The sequence below is a fragment of the Plectropomus leopardus genome, chromosome 2 (genome assembly GCF_026936395.1).
Source record: "Plectropomus leopardus strain MGB_pleo_1.0 chromosome 2, ASM2693639v1, whole genome shotgun sequence".
Lineage (NCBI taxonomy): Eukaryota > Metazoa > Chordata > Actinopteri > Perciformes > Serranidae > Plectropomus > Plectropomus leopardus.
In genome coordinates this window covers 13,095,928-13,119,600 of record NC_142177.1, presented here as the reverse complement: position 1 = coordinate 13,119,600, position 23,673 = coordinate 13,095,928, and the positions used below count along the sequence as shown (strand labels likewise).

General features: G+C 40.3%; 3 protein-coding genes across 3 annotated transcripts; all 3 read right to left on the bottom strand.

Moving 5' to 3' along the window:
• Positions 1-285: 285 nt before the first annotated feature.
• On the bottom strand, positions 286-3,283 carry LOC121949322 (keratin, type II cytoskeletal 8-like). Its single transcript, XM_042494988.2, has 9 exons — positions 2,813-3,283; positions 2,180-2,388; positions 2,016-2,076; positions 1,828-1,923; positions 1,530-1,694; positions 1,291-1,416; positions 966-1,186; positions 819-877; positions 286-691 (listed from the first exon to the last, which is right to left on the bottom strand). The coding sequence occupies exons 1-9, from the start codon at positions 3,185-3,187 to the stop codon at positions 564-566; spliced, it is 1,440 nt and encodes a 479-aa protein (XP_042350922.1). The 5' UTR covers positions 3,188-3,283; the 3' UTR covers positions 286-563.
• Positions 3,284-6,285: 3,002 nt separating this feature from the next.
• On the bottom strand, positions 6,286-9,323 carry LOC121954086 (keratin, type II cytoskeletal 8-like). Its single transcript, XM_088085593.1, has 9 exons — positions 8,874-9,323; positions 8,241-8,449; positions 8,077-8,137; positions 7,889-7,984; positions 7,591-7,755; positions 7,352-7,477; positions 7,027-7,247; positions 6,880-6,938; positions 6,286-6,752 (listed from the first exon to the last, which is right to left on the bottom strand). Exons 1-9 carry the CDS (start codon positions 9,246-9,248, stop codon positions 6,625-6,627), a joined length of 1,440 nt encoding a protein of 479 aa, XP_087941719.1. The 5' UTR covers positions 9,249-9,323; the 3' UTR covers positions 6,286-6,624.
• Positions 9,324-17,918: 8,595 nt separating this feature from the next.
• LOC121954095 (keratin, type II cytoskeletal 8-like) lies at positions 17,919-22,164 on the bottom strand. The gene is made up of 9 exons (XM_088085589.1): positions 21,696-22,164; positions 20,255-20,463; positions 20,091-20,151; positions 19,903-19,998; positions 19,605-19,769; positions 19,366-19,491; positions 19,041-19,261; positions 18,894-18,952; positions 17,919-18,805 (listed from the first exon to the last, which is right to left on the bottom strand). The coding sequence occupies exons 1-9, from the start codon at positions 22,062-22,064 to the stop codon at positions 18,678-18,680; spliced, it is 1,434 nt and encodes a 477-aa protein (XP_087941715.1). The 5' UTR covers positions 22,065-22,164; the 3' UTR covers positions 17,919-18,677.
• Between the last annotated feature and the right edge of the window lie 1,509 nt (positions 22,165-23,673).

Here is a 23,673-nt window from a genome sequence, read left to right as displayed (position 1 = left end):
ATTTACTACAAATGACAATGTAGAGCTGATGTATTTTAGCCTACAAACTTATCTCTCAGACTGCAAAACCAATCAGGAAAATTTGGAATTACGAGAAAGAAAAGTGGCACGGCACTGCCCCCATATGAAATCTGTGTGTGTGAATAACATTTGGGTAATTAAGTAAAACCTTCCTAACCTTTTTTTTTAATTATCACAACAATGATGAGAGTTAGAGGCAATGATTTTAGTTCTCAGATTTATTTTATATTCATTTGATGTCATTTGCTGCAACATTCATCAGACACGTTGCTAGGAAGGCTTTAACAAAATAAATCTGGTTTAAACATTTGATCTTCTTGATCCAGGGTCATGTCTATCTTCAGAAACTCTTGTTAAATCATGTTAATCAGAGCAGAGTAAGAAATGCAGCCAGTGATCTTTGAAACAAAAGTGTAACAGCGTATATCAGGCTGTCTTGTTGAACACGCTTAATTTATTGCATAGAATCATGACTGTGTACACATTCAGATCATGTTCAATGAGCATGAGTTTTTGAAGGGTATGAGGGATGGCTCTCCTTTTTAATACCGTCTCATGGAACTGGTTGTTGTAACCGAGGACTTGGTAATGGTACCAGGCATACCATAACCACCAGACAAGCTGGCGCCACCATAGCCAAATCCACCACTGGAGCTGGAGCTGGAGAATCCTGGAGCAGAAAAAATAATATGTTAACATTTATCCGTCTGTCAGGTCGGATGGAGGAGGTGGTCACGAGTCAGGTGGTCTGTTGGATCAGGTATTATTTACAGTAATTTATGAAGTCTCAAACTTACCTGCACCTCCTGATGTCTGCTGCACGTGGATGGTTGCATTTGAGCCTCCGCTTGCCAGTCTAATGATGGAATAATGATGAGTTAATTCTTATTTCAAAATGAAAGCAAATGCTGAAGCCAGGAAATAATTATTCAAGTGTATCCCACCTGGACTCCTCTCCTTCCAGCAGTTTCTTGTAGGTAGCGATTTCAATGTCCAGGGCCAGCTTGACATTCATCAGCTCCTGGTATTCGCGCACCTGGCGGGCCATGTCCTGCTTGGCTCTCTGCAGAGCATCCTCTAGATCCTTGATGCGTAACTTGGCATCCTTAACTGCCAATTCACCACGCTCCTCAGCCTCTGCGATCTGAGCCTCAAGGCTAGCCCTCTGTGGAAAATCATATTGCAGATGATATTCTAACAGCAAATTATCTTAAACAATAAAATGTGGCCATAAAAAGGCATCAGCCATGAGAAGGTCTTGAAATGTACCTGTCCCTTGACAGCCTCAATCTCATTCTGGAGACGGGCGATCATGCGGTTCAGCTCAGAGATCTCAGCCTTGGTTGTGCGCAGGTCATCACCATACTGTCCAGCAGAGGTCTGCATCTCCTCATACTATAATGTAAAACACAACAAAGATTATGAAGAGCATGATCTAGAAGGCTGGGAGAGATGCTGCAAATGTATTTTAAGACACAAGATGAAGCTCAACTTTGCTTTTCACTCACTTTCTGTTTGTACCAGGTCTCAGCCTCAGCCTTGCTGCGGTTGGCAATGTCCTCATACTGAGCACGCACTTCAGCCACAATAGCATCCATGTCCAGGTTACGGCTGTTGTCCATCTCCACTATGACAGAGGTGTCCTTGATCTGGCTCTGCAGCTCACGAAGCTCCTGCAGAAACAAAGGTTATTACATCACAGTGTACTTGGTCCATTTGGACTGACACAATGAGTGGATGTTCTTCACCATCAAAGTTAAAATGATACAATAGTATTATGAAGTATTAGATACTATAGACACATACAGCCTCATAGACGGCCCTGAGGAAGTTGATCTCATCCTGAAGAGCATCGGCCCTGGCCTCCAGCTCCACCTTGTTCATGTAGGCAGCATCAACATCCTGGAAAGAAAGAAGAAATAAAAAGTTTTATAAATAGCCATATTGTATTAAACACCAGGATAGAAATAATAGCCATCTTGATGCATTTGCACCTTCTTCAGGAGCACAAACTCGTTCTCTGCAGCTGCACGTTTGTTGATTTCATCTTCATACCTGTAGGAACACAAGTCAATCCTTTAGTGCATCTGCTTTATTTTGAACATCTGCTCACTATCATGTATATGTAATAACTAGGAACCATGTCACTAGCACTCACTTCTTCTTGAAGTCCTCAACCTGGCCCTGCATGTTCCTCAGTTCTCCCTCCAGCTTGACCTTCTCATTGCCCAGTCCGTCGAGCTGTCTGCGCAGGTTTGCAATGTAGGCCTCGAACATTGCATCAATGTTGGAGCGGGTGATGGTCTGGTCCTGAAGGAGGTTCCATTTTGTCTCCAGCATCTTGTTCTGCTGCTCCAGGAAACGGACCTGTGGAGACACAAGAAGATTGTTGGATATTGTTTCAAAAAGCATTTTCTATATGCAGTATACTAGTGTACAAATTGGGTTTGGCTGGTGCTTTAATAGAGTCTTTGATGTGACTTCTGAATTGTTTTGGGGCTGTTGATTTTAAAACTTCAAACAAATGATCAGTGCAAAAAGGACTCTGCAGGTGTATCACTGTTGTATCAGATTTTAAAAGGCCTGAGTACTCTGTTTTGTGAGTTTTTATCTTATTGCTGATTGCTGTTAATATACAATTTAACAAACTTTTAACTTGTCTTTTCTTTTTAATTTCAGGGTGAAGGAGGACAAATAAGACCATTCACTTCACATGTCAGTAGCAAGTAAGACACTAAGGCCTCCAGTAAATTGTACATGAAATAGTCAGTAAGAGTGCACAGAAACAAACCTTGTCGATGAAAGAGGCAAAGCGGTTGTTGAGGGTCTTGATCTGGTCCTTCTCATGGGTGCGGACAGCCTGGATGTGGGGGTCGATCTCCAGATTCAGAGGGGCCAGCAGACTCTGGTTGACTGTGACAGCTGTGATGGGTGGAGGGATGTAGGTGCCTGCGGCTTGGCTAGAAGAAGAACCAAAGCCATAGCCACCAGAACCCCCCATTGAAGACATGGCAAATCCAGAACCAGCACCAAAACCAAGACCAGCACCAGCACCCGCACCAGCTCCAGCACCATAACTGGATCTTTGTACGGAGTAGCTGACTGGTGCAAAGGACCTCCTCATGCTGTTGCTAGAGCTTGAGACTGAGTATGCCTTCCTCATCATGTCTGCAGTGGTAAAGGTTGTCGACTCTCTGAGGAGAGGAGAACAGGAGATGAGAAGTCTTCAAAAGGAGAGCCAAGTCCCTCTGAATGTCTGACTGTGGAGTCTGCCTGCTTTTATGTCCGGGCTGAGTGAAGGGGGGGGGGGGTCTTCTAACTCCACCTTAACCTGTCCTGTGACTTTTGATGTCCAACCTCCCCTCCATCTCAGCCTCTGGCTCTGAATGACAGGAGTAGACAATCCTGCTAAACAGGAAGGGGAGAAAATGTCAAAAGACAAGCTGTGACACACCCTACACTGGTACGGACTGAAGGAGAAGAGCGCAAGAGCCTCTTTGAGTAATGTAATACAGATAATTTCTGTAGTCTATTGAAATCCCTTTTCAGATGAAAATTAAATAAGCATTACAACTCAAGCCAGCAGTAGCACTTTTCAGTTACAGAAGAAATGGTAAAAGGTAAGGGCCCTGCACTTGTATAGCACATTTCTAGTCTTCCAACCACTCAAAGTGCTTTTTTTTTTACTTTTTTTTTTTTTGACAAGGTATATACAGTGTCACACAGGTGGTAGCATCTTACAGTGTCTACATTTCTTATTGGACAAGGCATACACATCGTAAAATCAATTGTGGGAATTTAACAACAGTTATATTTCTATAAACCCTATCCCGCCCCCAAGCACAGTCTTGTGCCGAGGGGAAAAATAAAAAAATAAATACATATAAATAAAAAAAAAAAAAACACAAAAAACAATCATAATAATTAATTAATTAAATACATAAAAACAATAATAATAATAAAAGGGGGGGGGGGGCTACAGGTGTTTGTGTTCTGCTTTTCTAATTAATGACACGGGAGAGTTGCAAGTTGATCAAAATAAACCAGCACAGGGCCCCAGACTTTGTAGAATTTTTTCGATGTTCCTCTAAGACAGTATTTGATTTTCTCAACTTTTAGAAACATCATCATATCAGAAAGCCATGTTGGTGCCTTTGGTGGTATTAAAGATTTCCATTCTATAAGTCATTTCCTTTGAGCTGTCAGGGTAGTAATGACATTTCCCTGTACTGTACTGTACTGTATTGTTCACTTGTGCTCCAAATATGGCCATTATAGGGTTAGGTTGTAGCTTCACATCAAAAGCTGCCTTTAAAAATTTAAATATTGATATCCAGAACTCTCAACTTGGAACATGACCAAAACATGTAAACCAAATCTGAACGATTGCACATCTCATCTGATTTAGGGTACATTTTGACCAGCCTAACCTTACTATAGTGAATATGGTGTAAAACTTTAAACTGAAATTTAAACTGAAACTGAAACTGAAACTTAAATTGAGGCAAGCACACGAAGAGCAACCATTCACCAATCTCAGAGCTCTTCCTCATGTAACGTCTGATATATCTGCCTCTAATTCTTTTTCCCATTTTGTCTTGATGTTGTCTAATTAGTTAAAGAGGTCTTAAGTATGATGTCTATGTTTGAATTCTCAGGTAATTGAGGAAAAGATGACTTATGTGTTTGGATGAAGTGGCAGATCCGAAGATATCCAAAAAAGCTAGATTTAGAAATATTGAATGTATTGGCCAAATCGATGAAACTAGGAAAGACATTATCTATGAAAAAATCTTGTATTAAGGCCCATATTACCCCATTGTTTAAATGTGTCATCCAATTTGGTGGCTGGAAAAAGATGGTTGTTATATATGGGACTTAACATTGAAAGGTCAGACAGATTATATGCTTGCCTAAATTGTATACATATCCTTAATGTTGAGGAAATGATCCCAGATTACAAAGCTTTGCCTCCGTGCTACACCAGTCTGTCTCTGGGACCTGAAACCGATAGAGTATTTTTATGTATGTTAGCTGACCAATAATAAAGCATGAAATTGTAAATTGACAGTCGACCTCCGTGTCTTAGTCTTTGAGCCAATGTTTTACGTGGTCTGGATGTTTTACCTCCCCATATAAAACATGAAAGCAGCTTATCTAATGAAGAAAAGAAGGACTTTGGCAGGAAAACTGGACGACTTTGAAACAAATACAAAAATCTAGGCAGAACATTTATTTTGATGCAGCTGATTTTTCCAGCTAAAGAAAGGTAGATGGCACCCCACCACTGGAGGTCAGATTTTAATTTCTCAAGGATAGGTGAGAAGTTGGCTTCAAATAGACCAGAAAAGGAAGGGGTGATATTCAGTCCTATATACTTGAAGCCTGACTTTGATAAACAGAATGGCAAGTCAGTATCTTTAATCTGACTTGCCTTATCATTGACAGGGAAGCAAGCACTCTTTGAATAATTGATTTTATTGCCTGAAAAACTGCTAAAGTTGCCTAGAATCTTCAAAACCTCATATATACAGGTCATCGGGTCTGATAAATAAATGAAGAGATCGTCAGCATACAATGAAAGCTTATATTCCATGCCCATTCTCTTTATACTACGTAGTGACTGCGTAGATTTAAGTTTTACTGACAGGGGTTCTATCGGTAAAATAAATAATGATGGACTCAGTGGGCATCCCTGACATGGTCCTCTAGATAAAGGAAAATTCTGTAAACATAATTTAGTCATGACCACTGCAGCTTTTGGAGATGAATACAATAAATGGATCCAAGACATATCTTTTGGGCCAAACCCAAACTTGCTCAATACAGCAAAGAAATATTCCCATTCGACTCTGTCAAATGCTTTCTCCGCATCCAGGGAGACCACTACTTCAGATGTGTCCCTAGATGCTGGAGAATGCACCACATTTAAAAGTCGGCGAATGTCAATAAATGAATGACGCCCTCTCACAAAGCCGGTCACTCTGTTGAATTTAATAAATTTTCTTGGATTTAAAACCTTTTCAAATCACAATTTTTCTATTCACTACAAATGACAATGTAGTGTTGACATATTTTATCCTACAAACTTATCTCTCAGACTGCAAAACCAATCAGGAAAATTTGGAATTACGAGAAAGAAAAGTGGCACGGCACTGCCCCCATATGAAATCTGTGTGTGAATAACATTTGGGTAATTAAGTAAAACCTTCCTAACCTTTTTTTTTTAATTATCACAACAATGATGAGAGTTAGAGGCAATGATTTTAGTTCTCAGATTTATTTTATATTCATTTGATGTCATTTGCTGCAACATTCATCAGACACGTTGCTAGGAAGGCTTTAACAAAATAAATCTGGTTTAAACATTTGATCTTCTTGATCTAGGGTCATGTCTATCTTCAGAAACTCTTGTTAAATCATGTTAATCAGAGCAGAGTAAGAAATGCAGCCAGTGATCTTTGAAACAAAAGTGTAACAGCGTATATCAGGCTGTCTTGTTGAACACGCTTAATTTATTGCATAGAATCATGACTGTGTACACATTCAGATCATGTTCAATGAGTATGAGTTTTTGAAGGGTATGAGGGATGGCTCTCCTTTTTAATACCGTCTCATGGAACTGGTTGTTGTAACTGAGGACTTGGTAATGGTACCAGGCATACCATAACCACCAGACAAGCTGGCGCCACCATAGCCAAATCCACCACTGGAGCTGGAGCTGGAGAATCCTGGAGCAGAAAAAATAATATGTTAACATTTATCCGTCTGTCAGGTCGGATGGAGGAGGTGGTCACGAGTCAGGTGGTCTGTTGGATCAGGTATTATTTACAGTAATTTATGAAGTCTCAAACTTACCTGCACCTCCTGATGTCTGCTGCACGTGGATGGTTGCATTTGAGCCTCCGCTTGCCAGTCTAATGATGGAATAATGATGAGTTAATTCTCATTTCAAAATGAAAGCAAATGCTGAAGCCAGGAAATAATTATTCAAGTGTATCCCACCTGGACTCCTCTCCTTCCAGCAGTTTCTTGTAGGTAGCGATTTCAATGTCCAGGGCCAGCTTGACATTCATCAGCTCCTGGTATTCGCGCACCTGGCGGGCCATGTCCTGCTTGGCTCTCTGCAGAGCATCCTCCAGTTCCTTGATGCGGAACTTGGCATCCTTAACTGCCAATTCACCACGCTCCTCAGCCTCTGCGATCTGAGCCTCAAGGCTAGCCCTCTGTGGAAAATCATATTGACGATGATATTTTAACACCAAATTATCTTAAACAATGAAATGTGGTCATAAAAAGGCATCAGCCATGAGAAGGTCTTGAAATGTACCTGTCCCTTGACAGCCTCAATCTCATTCTGGAGACGGGCGATCATGCGGTTCAGCTCAGAGATCTCAGCCTTGGTTGTGCGCAGGTCATCACCATACTGTCCAGCAGAGGTCTGCATCTCCTCATACTATAATGTAAAACACAACAAAGAGTATGAAGAGCATGATCTAGAAGGCTGGGAGAGATGCTGCAAATGTATTTTAAGACATGAGATGAAGCTCAACTTTGCTTTTCACTCACTTTCTGTTTGTACCAGGTCTCAGCCTCAGCCTTGCTGCGGTTGGCAATGTCCTCATACTGAGCACGCACTTCAGCCACAATAGCATCCATGTCCAGGTTACGGCTGTTGTCCATCTCCACGATGACAGAGGTGTCCTTGATCTGGCTCTGCAGCTCACGAAGCTCCTGCAGAACCAAAGGTTATTACATCACAGTGTACTTGGTCCATTTGGACTGACACAATGAGTGGATGTTCTTCACCATCAAAGTTAAAATGATACAATAGTATTATGAAGTATTAGATACTATAGACACATACAGCCTCATAGACGGCCCTGAGGAAGTTGATCTCATCCTGAAGAGCATCGGCCCTGGCCTCCAGCTCCACCTTGTTCATGTAGGCAGCATCAACATCCTGGAAAGAAAGAAGAAATAAAAAGTTTTATAAATAGCCACATTGTATTAAACACCAGGATAGAAATAATAGCCATCTTGATGCATTCGCACCTTCTTCAGGAGCACAAACTCGTTCTCTGCAGCTGCACGTTTGACAATCTCATCTTCATACCTGTAGGAACACAAGTCAATCCTTTAGTGCATCTGCTTTATTTTGAACATCTGCTCACCATCATGTATATGTAATAACTAGGAACCATGTCACTAGCACTTACTTCTTCTTGAAGTCCTCAACCTGGCCCTGCATGTTCCTCAGTTCTCCCTCCAGCTTGACCTTCTCATTGCCCAGTCCGTCGAGCTGTCTGCGCAGGTTTGCAATGTAGGCCTCGAACATTGCATCAATGTTGGAGCGGGTGATGGTCTGGTCCTGAAGGAGGTTCCATTTTGTCTCCAGCATCTTGTTCTGCTGCTCCAGGAAACGGACCTGTGGAGACACAAGAAGATTGTTGGATATTGTTTCAAAAAGCATTTTCTATATGCAGTATACTAGTGTACAAATTGGGTTTGGCTGGTGCTTTAATAGAGTCTTTGATGTGACTTCTGAATTGTTTTGGGGCTGTTGATTTTAAAACTTCAAACAAATGATCAGTGCAAAAAGGACTCTGCAGGTGTATCACTGTTGTATCAGATTTTAAAAGGCCTGAGTACTCTGTTTTGTGAGTTTTTATCTTATTGCTGATTGCTGTTAATATACAATTTAACAAACTTTTAACTTGTCTTTTCTTTTTAATTTCAGGGTGAAGGAGGACAAATAAGACCATTCACTTCACATGTCAGTAGCAAGTAAGACACTAAGGCCTCCAGTAAATTGTACATGAAATAGTCAGTAAGAGTGCACAGAAACAAACCTTGTCGATGAAAGAGGCAAAGCGGTTGTTGAGGGTCTTGATCTGGTCCTTCTCATGGGTGCGGACAGCCTGGATGTGGGGGTCGATCTCCAGATTCAGAGGGGCCAGCAGACTCTGGTTGACTGTGACAGCTGTGATGGGTGGAGGGATGTAGGTGCCTGCGGCTTGGCTAGAAGAAGAACCAAAGCCATAGCCACCAGAACCCCCCATTGAAGACATAGCAAATCCAGAACCAGCACCAAAACCAAGACCAGCACCAGCACCCGCACCAGCTCCAGCACCATAACTGGATCTTTGTACGGAGTAGCTGACTGGTGCAAAGGACCTCCTCATGCTGTTGCTAGAGCTTGAGACTGAGTATGCCTTCCTCATCATGTCTGCAGTGGTAAAGGTTGTCGACTCTCTGAGGAGAGGAGAACAGGAGATGAGAAGTCTTCAAAAGGAGAGCCAAGTCCCTCTGAATGTCTGACTGTGGAGTCTGCCTGCTTTTATGTCCGGGCTGAGTGAAGGGGGGGGGGTCTTCTAACTCCACCTTAACCTGTCCTGTGACTTTTGATGTCCAACCTCCCCTCCATCTCAGCCTCTGGCTCTGAATGACAGGAGTAGACAATCCTGCTAAACAGGAAAGGGAGGAAATGTCAAAAGACAAGCTGTGACACACCCTACACTGGTACGGACTGAAGGAGAAGAGCGCAAGAGCCTCTTCGAGTAATGTAATACAGATAATTTCTGTAGTGTGTTGAAATCCCTTTTCAGATGAAAATTAAATAAGCATTACAACTCAAGCCAGCAGTAGCACTTTTCAGTTACAGAAGAAATGGTAAAAGCTAATGGACCTGCACTTGTACAGCGCATTTCTAGTCTTCCAACCACTCAAAGTGCTCAAAAACAAATAAAAATAATAATAATAAAGGGGGGTGCTACAGGTGTTTTTGTTCTGCTTTTCTAATTAATGAGAGGGGAGAGTCGCAGGGTAGCAATGACATTTCCCTTGTTGCTGGGTATTACTGTATTGTTCACTTGTGCTCCAAATATGGCCATTATAGGGTTTGGCTGTAGCATCACATCAAAATCCTCATTTAAAAATTTTAATATTGATGTCCAGAACTCTCTCAATTTGGAACATGACCAAAACATCTAAACCAAATCTGAACGATTGCACATCTCATCTAATTTAGGGTATATTTTGGCCAGCCTAACCTTACTATAGTGAATATGGTGTAAAACCTTAAACTGAAATTTAAACTGGAACTGAAACTGAAACTTAAATTGAGGCAAGCACACGAAGAGCAACCATTCACCAATCTCAGAGCTCTTCCTCATGTAACGTCTGATATATCTGCCTCTAATTCTTTTTCCCATTTTGTCTTGATGTTGTCTAATTAGTTAAAGAGGTCTTAAGTATGGCGTCTTAGTTTGAATTCTCAGGTAATTGAGGAAAAGATGAAATATTGAATGTATTGGCCAAATCGATGAAACTAGGAAAGACATTATCTATGAAAAAATCTTGTATTAAGGCCCATATTACCCCATTGTTTAAATGTGTCATCCAATTTGGTGGCTGGAAAAAGATGGTTGTTGTCTTAGTCTTTGAACCAATGTTTTACGTGGTCTGGATGTTTTACCTCCCCATATAAAACATGAAAGCAGCTTATCTAATGAAGAAAAGAAGGACTTTGGTAGGAAAACTGGAAGACTTTGAAACAAATACAAAAATCTAGGCAGAACATTCATTTTGATGCAATTGATTTTTCCAGCTAAAGAAAGGTAGATGGCACCCCACCGCTGGAGGTCAGATTTTAATTTTTCAAGGATAGGTGAGAAGTTGGCTTCAAATAGACCAGAAAAGGAAGGGGTGATATTCAGTCCTATATACTTGAAGCCTGACTTTGATAAACAGAATGGCAAGTCAGTATCTTTAATCTGATTTGCCTTAACATTGACAGGGAAGCAAGCACTCTTTGAATAATTGATTTTATAGCCTGAAAAACTGCTGAAGTTGCATAGAATCTATATATATATATATATACAGGACATCGGGTCTGATAAATAAATGAAGAGATCGTCAGCATACAATGAAAGCTTATATTCCATGCCCATTCTCTTTATACTATGTAATGACTGCATATATTTAAGGTTTATTGACAGGGGTTCTATTGGTAAAATAAATAATGATGGACTCAGTGGGCATCCCTGACAATAAATGGATCCAAGACATAACTTTTGGGCCAAACTCAAACTTGCTCAATACAGCAAAAAAATATTTCCATTCGACTCTGTCAAATGCTTTCTCCGCATCCAGGGAGACCACTACTTCAGATGTGTCCCTAGATGCTGGAGAATGCACCACATTTAAAAGTCGGCGAATGTCAATGAATGAATGACGCCCTCTCACAAAGCAAGTTTGGTCACCTGAACTTATGTCTGGTATTACAGTGTTTATTCGAGAGGCCATTATTTTAGATTGTATCTTAATATGCACATTCTGCAAAGAGATAGGCCTATAGGAGCTACAATTTACTTTATCTTTAGCAGGCTTCAGTAAAACTGTGATAAGAGCCTCTATGAGGCTCTGTGGAAGAGCTGCCTGTCCAGAGTGTTCAAACACTTTAAGAAGCAAAGGTGACAGTTGCAAGTGAAATTTTTTATAAAACTCAACTGGAAAGCCATCTGGTCCAGGAGACTTCCCTCTCTACATTTCTTCAATTGAGATAACTGCTTCACTATAGAGTATTCACGTTTTCTAAAGATTCAAACATGGAAGAGGTCTCATGCGGAGATTCAGAGGTGTATAACTCAGAATAGTATTTTTCAAAAGCATTATTGATTTCCTGAGGATCTATTGTCAATTCTTGAACTGTTTTCCTAATTGTTGGTATGAGTTTAGAGACAGACTTGCCCTTCAACTGATGTGCAAGTAGGCGTCCTAAAGCGATTTTTACATTACAAGTAACATCCACCCATTCACACACACATTCAGACACTGGAGGCCGAGGCTACTATACAAGGTGCCACTTGCTACTCAGATTTTTAAACATTCACACATTGGTGGATCAGCCACTGAGAGCAATTTGAGGTTCAATATCTTTCCCATGCATTTTTTGACATGTAGAGTGAGCCGGGGGTCAATCTGCCAACCTTCCAATTAGTGGGAGACCCATTCTACCTCCAGAGTCACTGCTGCTCCAAACGCCATACGTAGTGCACTAAAATAATTTCACAGAAGGTTTGACCATAAACAATGTTAAAATTGAGTAGATAGTATTTTGAGTAGGGAGGAGTGCACAGGGTGGATAGACATGGTGAAAATCTTTGCTGAGCAGCTGGAGCTTCCTGCCGAGATTGACTTTCATATTCAACTCCTGGCCAGAGGAAAAGGGTCTTGACAGCGTTTCAGCAATGTTTCATTCCTCTGCCCTCCCTGACAAAGTGAATGTGATGTTCCACTGGTGGTGAACATCCCAAGTTTCCCCACCTGCTGCCCTCTAGCAGCCCAGGCAGCGGAAGTTCTGAGGACAAGGATGTCACAGATTGACCTGATAAGGAAACTGAGTCTTGGCTGTAGGATTTTCCACAAGTAGGACCAACTGATTTTCCGCAAGACATCCTTGTTAAAAGTTGTCTATCTTCCTTGTTGGCCTGGTGATACAGCTTTGATCTTTCAGTGCTCTTCCTATATCTCTGTCACCTGTGATACCACCATCTCCTGTCTATCTTTCAGGTTGGCGGTGGAGCACAAGTGTGGTGCTACTTCCCACTCTATCTTGCCTTTCTTGCATGGTCCCTGCCAATGAGTTCTTGGTGCTACAGCCTCCCAAAGATAGCACTTGTGTTGTCTCCCAGACTCTAAGAGACAACCTTTTCAGTTTGGAGGTTTTGATCTTCCTTTTTGCCTCAGACATTAGCTTAGAGGCAATGTCCATGTGGCTCCTCAGTAGAGGCAGTCTCCTCCTGGATGGTAGTTTGATCTTTCCCGCTGTCTTTCTTGCTTTGTGAGGATTATCTCAAATGCTGCCATGATTAGGATAAGAGAAATGGCACACACCATGGCAATTCTTATATCTGGCTGATGCCTCCTGAAGGGTAAAGCACATCTACAGGTCCTTGAATATAATATCTCTCTACCAAGTATTTGATACAGGAGGGCAAATGGAAGAATTCCATGACATAGCTGATCATCAGGTGTGGGGCAGGTCCATATGCACTGGCAAGGTTTAGCCCGATGTCATCGGACCTGTCTTCTTGCGCTTGGCTTTCTGGATCTGTTCCCAAATCACAACAACAACTTCTGTATTGATAAGGCTGACTTCTGATCAGCTTACAAGGGCAAAAGTATCATGAAAAAAACTGAAGAGAAGCATTGGCAAGTTGGAGGTGGAGCGGAGGAAATATGGATTATGATCTTGACAATCCTCACTTACATTACGTCTTACTCACTTAACATTCATTTTATATAAAACCCCTTTGATTTTTTTTCTAATTTTAAAGGAATATAAATACTCAAGGAATGGACAAATATTCTGTCCCTTGATTGCTTCAGAGGTATGGAGTTTCTCTTGTTTACCATACCGGAAAGTCGGAATGAACTACCCTTTGGTGCTCATGGTTTCCATAAAATCAACTGGGTGTTTTAATTGTGGAGAATCTTAGATCTAATCATGTGTAGTACATCCACATTGACAAAAGTTTACACCTCTATATTTGTGCGCCTAATCTAAGCTGCGTAGAACTATCATAAACTGCTTGCTGGCAGGTATTATAACAGATCATATCATAACATCATACATAATAACAACATAAAAGATAGAAAGATAGAGTAAAATAAAAATTAAAAATAGGCTGATATCACTGATATCAGGACGGCGTTGCTGCAAAAACGTAGTGCCCATCCCCCTCCACCCTTCAGTTTGGGCTTGTAAAGGTTTTAATTTTATACTATCCTAGCTAAGACAAAGCAAAGGCTGGGTCCTTAGTTTAGGTTTGTTTGCTTAAAGTCTAAGTGTCATACTGTGTTTAATGTGTTTAGAATACAGACTCACTTGAGAGTACTTTCTCCAGTTTTTGCATTGAATTATAGTTACTTAACTCTTTTCAGCATTAAATCTGATTTTAAAATCAACAATATATTAAAACAACATAAGCTATTTAACAGTATATGTAACAGATGTTTGAGATCACCTCTGCAGGTAGTAAATCTTATCTTAAAAATTCTTTAAAATATCTGCATATGTCAGATGACTAATCGTGAGATTACTAAAAACAGAGCCTGTTTTACAAACATTTAACTGCCCCAACAAGTAGTCCATATACAAGTTGAACAAGAATGAACACAGTAAATCACCCTTCCTAATGCCTTCACTGACATGACACCATTCAGATAGAGCACTGACCACTCTAACCTGTGTGGTCGCATAACATTACACAGGAATCCTGAGATCGTGACTAGATATTTAAGTTCTCCTAACAATGCTTGCCTTTGGCCAAACTGTCATCTGTGAAGATCAAAAAAAAAGTTGTTTTATGCTTTACCTTTTATGAGAAAGCCTTGAGATCATACAGCCAGGTATAACATGAGCACAGAAATGCAGATTTGATTAGAAAGATTTCACTCACTGAATAAGCATGTCCGCATGTCTTGTACAAGTGACGATAGGTTGGAGTTTGAGACTGCTTGTTTGTCAGTGAGGATTAATTTAATCACTTTATAACACCAAGAAAAGTAATGCCCTTTCTTCGGAGGAAAAAATGCATGCATCACCTGTTATTGCTCTAATGGTGATGTAACTGGTTTTGTGGAAACATGAATGGTTACAACTTCAGAAGTTGGCATGTGCCTCACACTCATATTATGACTCAACTGTAAGCCAAATGAAACAATTAAATGCATGATCACTGCCAGCACTTTCAGCCTGAGGTGAAGATGAAGAAAGGATTTTTCTTGTGAACCTACCAATACAGAAATTGAGTGCACAGGGCATATTTCAAAATATACAGTTGCATGTGCAGAAAATAATGCAGTTTCACAGGCAAATAATTTTTTTCCCAGTAGACACATGTAATAGAGGTCTAAGAACAAAAGCATGCATTGTGCCTTTTAAAACACTTCCTCCTTCCTGATTAAGAGTATCAGAATGCCATTAGTTTGAAAAAAAAATCTGTGTCAGTGTTCCAAGGTTTCTGTCTCTCTTGTGAGTGGCACAAGGTGGAAAGGTGCTCACTCAACACATCCTCCTAGCTGTGTTTGTCCATCTGTGTGTGGGTAGTATCCTGGCCCTGGATGTGAATCAGGATGGCCTATGGATTTTCTTTGTGGTTGAATACTTTGATCTTTATGTTTGGAAGTCAGATGAGTCACTGATTGATTTAGAAAGTTGCTGTCAGTGTGTTTCTATTATGGTGAAGTCTGTACGGCTTAAGCCAGGGTCCCTCCCTTTTCGTAGTCACTCTGTTTGAGTCACACTGAGCTTACAGATCTAGTCACATCTAACCTGCCCAACTGGGGCTTTCATCTGAATAATTCCCTAATACTCTTGGCTCTCTCAATTCACCAACTACTATACACTTTCAGCCCACTGACGGAAGTGGTTGTTGGGTTGCAGCACTCACCATTTACCTGCCATTATGATTACTCCTCTTGTGCCCCTCTTCCACAGGTGTCCTGTGCTCATCAGCTGTTTACAGTGCAGAGGGGATAGAACATGTCTTATCTGTCCATGGTGGTTCTGGCAGGTTACTTTTGAAAGATAATAGGTTACAGATTACTTGTTACCCTGTTAAAATGCAATGACTAACTAATTAATTAGTTCATCAAAATAATATAACTTTTAACACTGATTCCCTTTTGATAACTTTTCTTTCAAGTGTTTTAAACAAGGGAAAAAAAGCTGAAAAGACCTCCCTATGTTTAAGTGTTTGTACCCACTTAAGAGACAGAATGATAATTGCCTATTCACTGCGTAATGGCACATCACAGAACTCCATATATGTTCCTCACTGGCACAGAATACCTGTCATTCTCTGTGAAGGGATGAATAGGAGAATAAGGGAACAATAAAGCCTGATGCTGTGAGAGAGCAGACATGAGGGTTATGGATTGCAGCAGCACAGTGAGAAGCAGAGTTCATTAAATCATCATTAAATTTTTTGTTGCATCTTTGTTACACCATCAAATTTCTTTAACATTGAATAAACTATTGATGGAGTTTTCTTTTCATTCTACATTGTACACATTTATGCATTTAGTTATAATAAAATTCATTTTGTAAGAGGATTGACAAAATTGAATGAATCCATATGTATAATTTCCTGGTGGAATGCAGGGGGCACATTCCCTTCAATATTTAGGACATGGGCATTAGGCCCCTGAAATCAAAAACATAAAAATAGCAGAGGACTATTGTTTTCAAAAATTAAAGACATTTTCATGCAGACACATATTTGGTGAAGTAATCCTGTACCAGACTGCATGAAATTAAGTGTTTCAAGCAGAAGACCCCCTCCATTTCATGTGGAAAAAGAAATCTTCACCCCTGACAGAATCAATGATTTGTATATTCCATGTTTTCAGTGCAATTGTCCAGGTCCATTTTGGCCTTTACATGCATTCCACAAGATGTTCATTATCACTTCATTACTTAGGATAGTTGACTCGCTCATAGTGTCACACGTCTTGCAGCAGAATCTGTATAGATTAATCACATCAAATACACAAGATGGCAACAGTGCATTGATTACATCACATAACATTCTGTGTTCAGTCAGTATTTGCAAGTTTTATTCCACATTTTCTGACTATCATTCCTTATGTTCAAACTTTCATTCCATACATTTTGGCTTTTGTTCTATATATTGAAGTTGTATTATACATACTCAAACTTTCACTCTTTATATTACAATTTTAATTAAATATATTCAAGTTTCATTATACATATTGGCATTTTCATTCTAGATATTCAAAGTTTTATTTTCTATGTTCAAGTTGCATTCCATATATTAAAACTTTAATTTAAAGTTTCATACCATAGATTCAAACTTTCATTCAGTATATTCTGACTTTGTCTGATTCTGTCATTCCATGTACTCAAAACTCTACATTATATAAGCAATTAATAGCAAAAATTTTGTGAACAGCATGCTATATTTTGTATGATAAGTATGTCATGCATATTATGGCAAAAGTATAAAAGTGGCACAGCACTGCCCTACTGTGAAATCTTTGTGTAAAAAAATTACATTGTGCTGTATGAAGTCATCAAAGGCAACATTCAGAACATTAATATAGCAACAAACAACTGTTTGCTACATAAACATATAGTAAAGTAATGGTATCCTGAGCAGAGAATTAAATCATGCTCCGTTTCTGTTTCTTGTAATCTGAACATCTCTGTGAGTCCCTGTGAGTCTCTGTGAATGTGTCCCACTGGCTAGCTAATCACTGCATGAAAATGGATGATTGAAGCTGAAATATCCCAGATACAGCCGCTGCTATCATGCAGTGGTGACCTCATTTGGAACCAGAGTCTGCGCAGTAGCGATCTCCACAGTGGCAATGTTTCCTCTCAAACACCCTTCTGATCAGTCGCAGGCAAGCACACCAATTGGCTTAAACAGGTATCAGGTCCTCTTTTTATAACACAGATGAATTAAAACCGTACTTATTTGTAAAACCAAACACTGGTACAAACATCGGCGTTATACATGTATGAAACCATTTTGGAGAAAAATTTATTTGACAAATACTTTTGAGTTTTTAATTAGGGGGCATATTTCATTGAATAACATTTTGGGTGCAGGTCTGAGATGTTTTGGCTTCACTTTTGGTAAGCTGTCATGTTCTCCATCTTAATATACAGTCTATGTGTGGAATAGCATTGTAGTGCAACACCTCACCTCCCTTTCTTCACCCAGATTAACTAACATTGTCAGCACTGTTGCTGTTGTTAGCACTGTTTATGGAGTTAACCCTGTTAGCTGCTCTGAATCTTAAATATACTCTGATATGTTGAGCTCCTTTATCACAATAATAATGAGAGTAAGAGGCAATAATTTTAGTTCTCAGATTTATTTTATTTCAGAATAATTTGATGTCATTTGCCGCAGCAAGGCTTTCACAAAATAAATCTGGTTTCAACATAGTCTTATTTTTAAGGCAAGGAAAGACAAAACTAAACATGGAACCATTTGACAGAATAGTAAAATGAACAAATCAGAAGCCAATCAGTTCAAAGTGAAACTGTAAACATTTAGGGTTACACAAATTTAATTTTGTTTTTATGTTTCTACAGTGATCAGATTTGGTCAGTGACTTGCATCCTTTACTCATATCAGTACTCAAATGTAGGAATAAAGACAAAATGAAAATTGGAGAATAAAAAATACAGTCATCCTGCATATATCACTACATGATCTTATCTCAGAGCAGTTCAAGAAGACAAGATTGAGTACAGATTTTCAAATGTTTTCCTTGCTTAGTTTTTTTACATTAAAAAACCTTAACCTTAACCTTAAAAAACTTTGTGTAATTTGGTATTTTCTTATTTCTTAGATGTCAGTGCAGAAGGAACTGACCTGGCCCTTGTGTGTTTAAGGCCATATTTATCTTCAGAAACTCTTGTTAAATGATGTTAATCAAAGCAGAGTAAGAAACGCAGCCAGTGATCCTTGAAACACAACTGGTAGTAGTGTAACACAATATACCCAGCTGTCTTGTTGAACTTGTTAACAGTATTGCATAGCACCATGAATGGGTACAAATTTAGATCAAGTTCAAGAGTTTTTGAAGGGTATGAGGGATGGCTCTCCTTCTTAAAAGCGTCTCATGGAACTGGTTGTTGTAACTGAGGACTTGGTAATGGTACCAGGCATACCATATCCACCAGACAAGCCGGTGCCGCCATAGCCAAATCCACCACTGGAGCTGGAGCTGGAGAATCCTGGAGCAGAAAAAGAAATGTATTATCATTTATCCATCTGTCAGTGTGGTCTTATTTACAATTGTGATGGATAAAATCTCACACTAACCTGCACCTCCTGATGTCTGCTGCACGTGGATAGTTGCGTTTGAGCCTCCGCTGGCCAGTCTAATGTTGGAATAATGATGAGTTAGTTCTTAATTCAGAGTGAAAGTATATGTTTCAGCCATGAAAGAAATATTCAAGTGTATCCCACCTGGACTCCTCTCCTTCCAGCAGTTTCCTGTAGGTGGCGATTTCAATGTCCAGGGCCAGCTTGACATTCATCAGCTCCTGGTATTCGCGCACCTGGCGGGCCATGTCCTGCTTGGCTCTCTGGAGAGCTTCCTCTAGATCCTTGATGCGTAGCTTGGCATCCTTAACTGCCAATTCACCACGCTCCTCAGCCTCTGCGATCTGAGCCTCAAGGCTAGCCCTCTGTGGAAAATCATATTGCAGATGATTTTGTAACAGCGAATCCTCTTAAGCAATGAAATGTGGTCATAAAAAGGCATCAGCCATGAGAAGGTCTTGAAATGTACCTGTCCCTTGACAGCCTCAATCTCATTCTGGATACGGGCGATCATGCGGTTCAGCTCAGAGATCTCAGCCTTGGTTGTGCGCAGGTCATCACCATACTGTCCAGCAGAGGTCTGCATCTCCTCATACTATAATGTAAAACACAACAAAGAGTATGAAGAGCATGATCTAGAAGGCTGGGAGAGATGCTGCAAATGTATTTTAAGACATGAGATGAAGCTCAACTTTGCTTTTCACTCACTTTCTGTTTGTACCAGGTCTCAGCCTCAGCCTTGCTGCGGTTGGCAATGTCCTCATACTGAGCACGCACTTCAGCCACAATAGCATCCATGTCCAGGTTACGGCTGTTGTCCATCTCCACGATGACAGAGGTGTCCTTGATCTGGCTCTGCAGCTCACGAAGCTCCTGCAGAACCAAAGGTTATTACATCACAGTGTACTTGGTCCATTTGGACTGACACAATGGGCGGATGTTCATCATCTTCAAACTTAAATGGTTATAATAGTATTATGAAGTATTAGATATTATAGACACATACAGCCTCATAGACGGCCCTGAGGAAGTTGATCTCATCCTGAAGAGCATCGGCCCTGGCCTCCAGCTCCACCTTGTTCATGTAGGCAGCATCAACATCCTGGAAAGAAAGAAGAAATAAAAAGTTTTATAAATAGCCACATTGTATTAAACACCAGGATAGAAATAATAGCCATCTTGATGTATTCGCACCTTCTTCAGGAGCACAAACTCGTTCTCTGCAGCTGCACGTTTGTTGATTTCATCTTCATACCTGTAGGAACACAAGTCAATCCTTTAGTGCATCTGCTTTATTTTGAACATCTGCTCACTATCATGTATATGTAATAACTAGGAACCATGTCACTAGCACTCACTTCTTCTTGAAGTCCTCAACCTGGCCCTGCATGTTCCTCAGTTCTCCCTCCAGCTTGACCTTCTCATTGCCCAGTCCGTCGAGCTGTCTGCGCAGGTTTGCAATGTAGGCCTCGAACATTGCATCAATGTTGGAGCGGGTAACGGTCTGGTCCTGAAGGAGGTTCCATTTTGTCTCCAGCATCTTGTTCTGCTGCTCCAGGAAACGGACCTGTGGAGACACAAAACCAAGGAAGATTGTTAGATGAAGTTTCAAAAAGCATTTGTTATAGTGTATGAATTGGGTTTGGGTGGTGGGCTCAATAGTGATTTTTAATAATTTGTATAATTTTTAGCACTTGGTATATTAGCAGAAAAATGAAAGCATGTGTCATTGTGGTATCATCTTTACCTACGTGACTGCATAGATGGCTACATATCTGAAGTGCCACGCCCTAGTGAAAACAATCATAACTTATGAAGATATATATGCGTGTTTGCTGTTCAAACAATTTTAGTACTAAAAAGTGTAAAGGGGAACTTTAGAGCATTTAAGTGTTCACATAATTCATAATTTCGATTCTTCCTGCTTAATAGGAATTGTATACAGATGTTTCATGTGTATGTGGCTTTAAATGTTTAACCTATTGTATCCCCTCTTTGCCTATGACTCATCCTGCATGCTCAGTCGCATGCTATGAAGGCCACACAGTCACCATAAAAAATAAAAAAAACTAGGTGTGGCAGATAAAGAAGACAAAGCGGTGCTGTATTGTGGGATGGATGCTTTGTTTTGTGGGATTTTGTCCAAGAGCCAATTTAAAGTGTTTAACCAGCCTCTCTCTACATGAAGAACAACTGTCGAAACAACTACTATTAGCAACTGAAGTTAATTTACTGTTCTAGACCTCTAAGTGCAGTCTTGTTGCCCATAACAACCAGGTGATAGGTGCAATGTGCAAATGGCAGACTTTGGACTCTGTGGGCATAGTGCAGATAGATCCCTGTTTTCTCTGCCAGTCTCCCAGGTAAGGGATGGGCGAGTCACTGCAATATAATCCCCACCCATGTTTAGATAGTGGGCAGAGAGGCCAGCCCAGGCTCAGACAGGGCAACAGGCCAACTGTCACCTTTGGTAGGATTGTTTGAAGTTGTTACTTTATTTTGAGAACACAATCAACAACAGACTTTGACATTTTCATAAGATTTCACAATCCCTGTTGCTGTAATTCATTGACGAATACAACATCATAAGCTCCACAGCCGTCTTGCTTTGTCAGCTTTGCATCTATTGGGTAGATTAATGTCACTATACTGTATATTAAAGTTTTGACTTGTTAGTCTTTTTTTTCAATTACAGGTTGAAGAAAAATAAGACCATTCACTTCACATGTCAGTAACTATAAAGATAATGCAACCTCCAAGATATTGTACACGAAATATTCAGAGTGCACAGAAACAAACCTTGTCGATGAAGGAGGCAAAGCGGTTGTTGAGGGTCTTGATCTGGTCCTTCTCATGGGTGCGGACAGCCTGGATGTGGGGGTCGATCTCCAGATTCAGAGGGGCCAGCAGACTCTGGTTGACTGTGACAGCTGTGATGGGTGGAGGGATGTAGCAACCTGCTGCTTGGCTAGAAGAAGAACTAAAGCCATAGCCACTGGAACCAAAGCCAAGACCAGTGCCAAAACCAGCACTACCTCCTCCAAAACCAGCACCAATTCCACTACCGGTACTAAATCTTTGTACGGACTGGCTGTAGCTGACTGGTCCAGACTTCCTCATGCTGCCACCAGAGTTTGAGACTGAGAATGCCTTCCTTGATGAAATCATTTTTGCGGTGGTAAAGGTTGTGTGCTCTTGGAGAGAAGGAAAACAGGAGATGAGAAGTCTTCAAAAGGAGAGCCAAGTCCCTCTGAGTGTCTGATTGTGTACTCTGCTGGCTTTTATGTCTGTGCACTGAGCGAGGGGGAGGATCCTCTTCAGCCACACCAACCTGTACTCTCACTTTTGCTGTCCAGCCTCCCCTCCACCTCAGCCTACACGCCTCCAGCTCTGAATGACAGGAGTGGCCAGTCTCGTAAAACAGGTAGGGAGGGATTGCCAGAAGATAAGCTGTGACACACCCTTCACTGGGACAGGCTGAAGGGGAAGAGAGCAAGAGGTAAAGAAGTGGAGTGAAAATGTGATTATGCAAGATAAAAGAGCCTATTTGAGTGTGTAATTCTTGTTGCCTGCTAAGTGGTCAGAGGACAGTGAAATAAATATTGGAGGCTAGTTGTGAGGGGTTATGGATGTATTGAGATCCTCCTTTTCAAAAATAAATATATAAATAAATAAGTAAAAGTTACAACCAAAGTCGGCATTAGTACCTTTCAATAACCAAAACATTGACTTAGCACACTAAAATAGCTTCACAATTGGTTTGAACATTAACCATGTTCATACATCATATTTCAGTAAAACATGCTGCACAATCCATAAAAAGTGTTTAAAGTTAATTTCTACTTTAGTATGTTCAAGTCTCCTTGGTTACTTCAAATCCTTCTGGGTCCACCAAATAGTAAGAAAAAAAAGGGAATGTTGCTTTCTCTAATCTTTTCTTAAACCATGTTTCTTTTTTTTTTTTTTAGAATAAATGCATCATTTAAGTGCACATATTTTATGTTCTCTCCCTATGTACAAATGCTTACAACACTGGCAGTGCATAACCAGCACAAGGGTGTACCACATAGATTTTGGCACTATTTTCCAATAGTGCAAGAGTGCTCATAGCAGCCAAATTAAAAGAAATTTGCAAAAAAATGTATTTCCTTTTTCATTTGACAATGCAGAAAATGTCAGAGCTTAATATCTCACAGCAGTAAAACTGAACGTGCGTGGCTTAAACATTTCAACATCAGAAAATACTCTCTCCCTGGAGCACCACATATTGACTCTCACATGACGACAACAGTAGTTTGTCATGCTAGCTTGAAAATAGTTTGTCAGTAAGATGTAGCAAAATAAGCTATTAACCCCACAGCACACTGGTCACTGGACCAACATAATCATTATTTTTTTGTCCGTTGCCCTCAACACTGCTTGGATTCATGAACAGATTTATCAGTCAAAGGTTGAAAATTTTAACAAATATTCTGCATGTGTTAAATGAAAAATACCACCCGTTTTAGAAATATGTAGCGACCCAAACAAGTTTTTCATATGCAAGTTGGACAAGAACAGACACAGTGACCCACCCTGCTCAACGCCTTGCTGACTTGGAACAACTCCGATGGATCAGTGCCTCATCTAACCTGTGTGGTATCATAGGCAAAACAACACACAGAAATCATGGGATTCGGCAGGAAGATATTTAGCTTCTCATAACCTGCTTTTAGCCAAACTGTAGAACTATGGTTGATCATGATTGGTCATTATATTACTTTGTATTTTGGCACTG

Coding starts and splice junctions, on each gene's coding strand:
- LOC121954095 (XM_088085589.1), bottom strand. CDS start 22,064: ATGATTTCATCAAGGAAGGCATTCTCAGTCTCAAACTCTGGTGGCAGC. Junction 18,953..19,040: donor CTGGAAGGAGAGGAGTCCAG/GTGGGATACACT, acceptor TTCCAACATTAG/ACTGGCCAGCGGAGGCTCAA. Junction 18,806..18,893: donor GCAGACATCAGGAGGTGCAG/GTTAGTGTGAGA, acceptor TTTCTGCTCCAG/GATTCTCCAGCTCCAGCTCC.
- LOC121954086 (XM_088085593.1), bottom strand. CDS start 9,248: ATGATGAGGAAGGCATACTCAGTCTCAAGCTCTAGCAACAGCATGAGG. Junction 8,450..8,873: donor TTGCCTCTTTCATCGACAAG/GTTTGTTTCTGT, acceptor GTGTCTCCACAG/GTCCGTTTCCTGGAGCAGCA. Junction 6,939..7,026: donor CTGGAAGGAGAGGAGTCCAG/GTGGGATACACT, acceptor TTCCATCATTAG/ACTGGCAAGCGGAGGCTCAA.
- LOC121949322 (XM_042494988.2), bottom strand. CDS start 3,187: ATGATGAGGAAGGCATACTCAGTCTCAAGCTCTAGCAACAGCATGAGG. Junction 1,924..2,015: donor AGTTTGTGCTCCTGAAGAAG/GTGCAAATGCAT, acceptor CTTTCTTTCCAG/GATGTTGATGCTGCCTACAT. Junction 1,187..1,290: donor TTGAGGCTGTCAAGGGACAG/GTACATTTCAAG, acceptor GATTTTCCACAG/AGGGCTAGCCTTGAGGCTCA.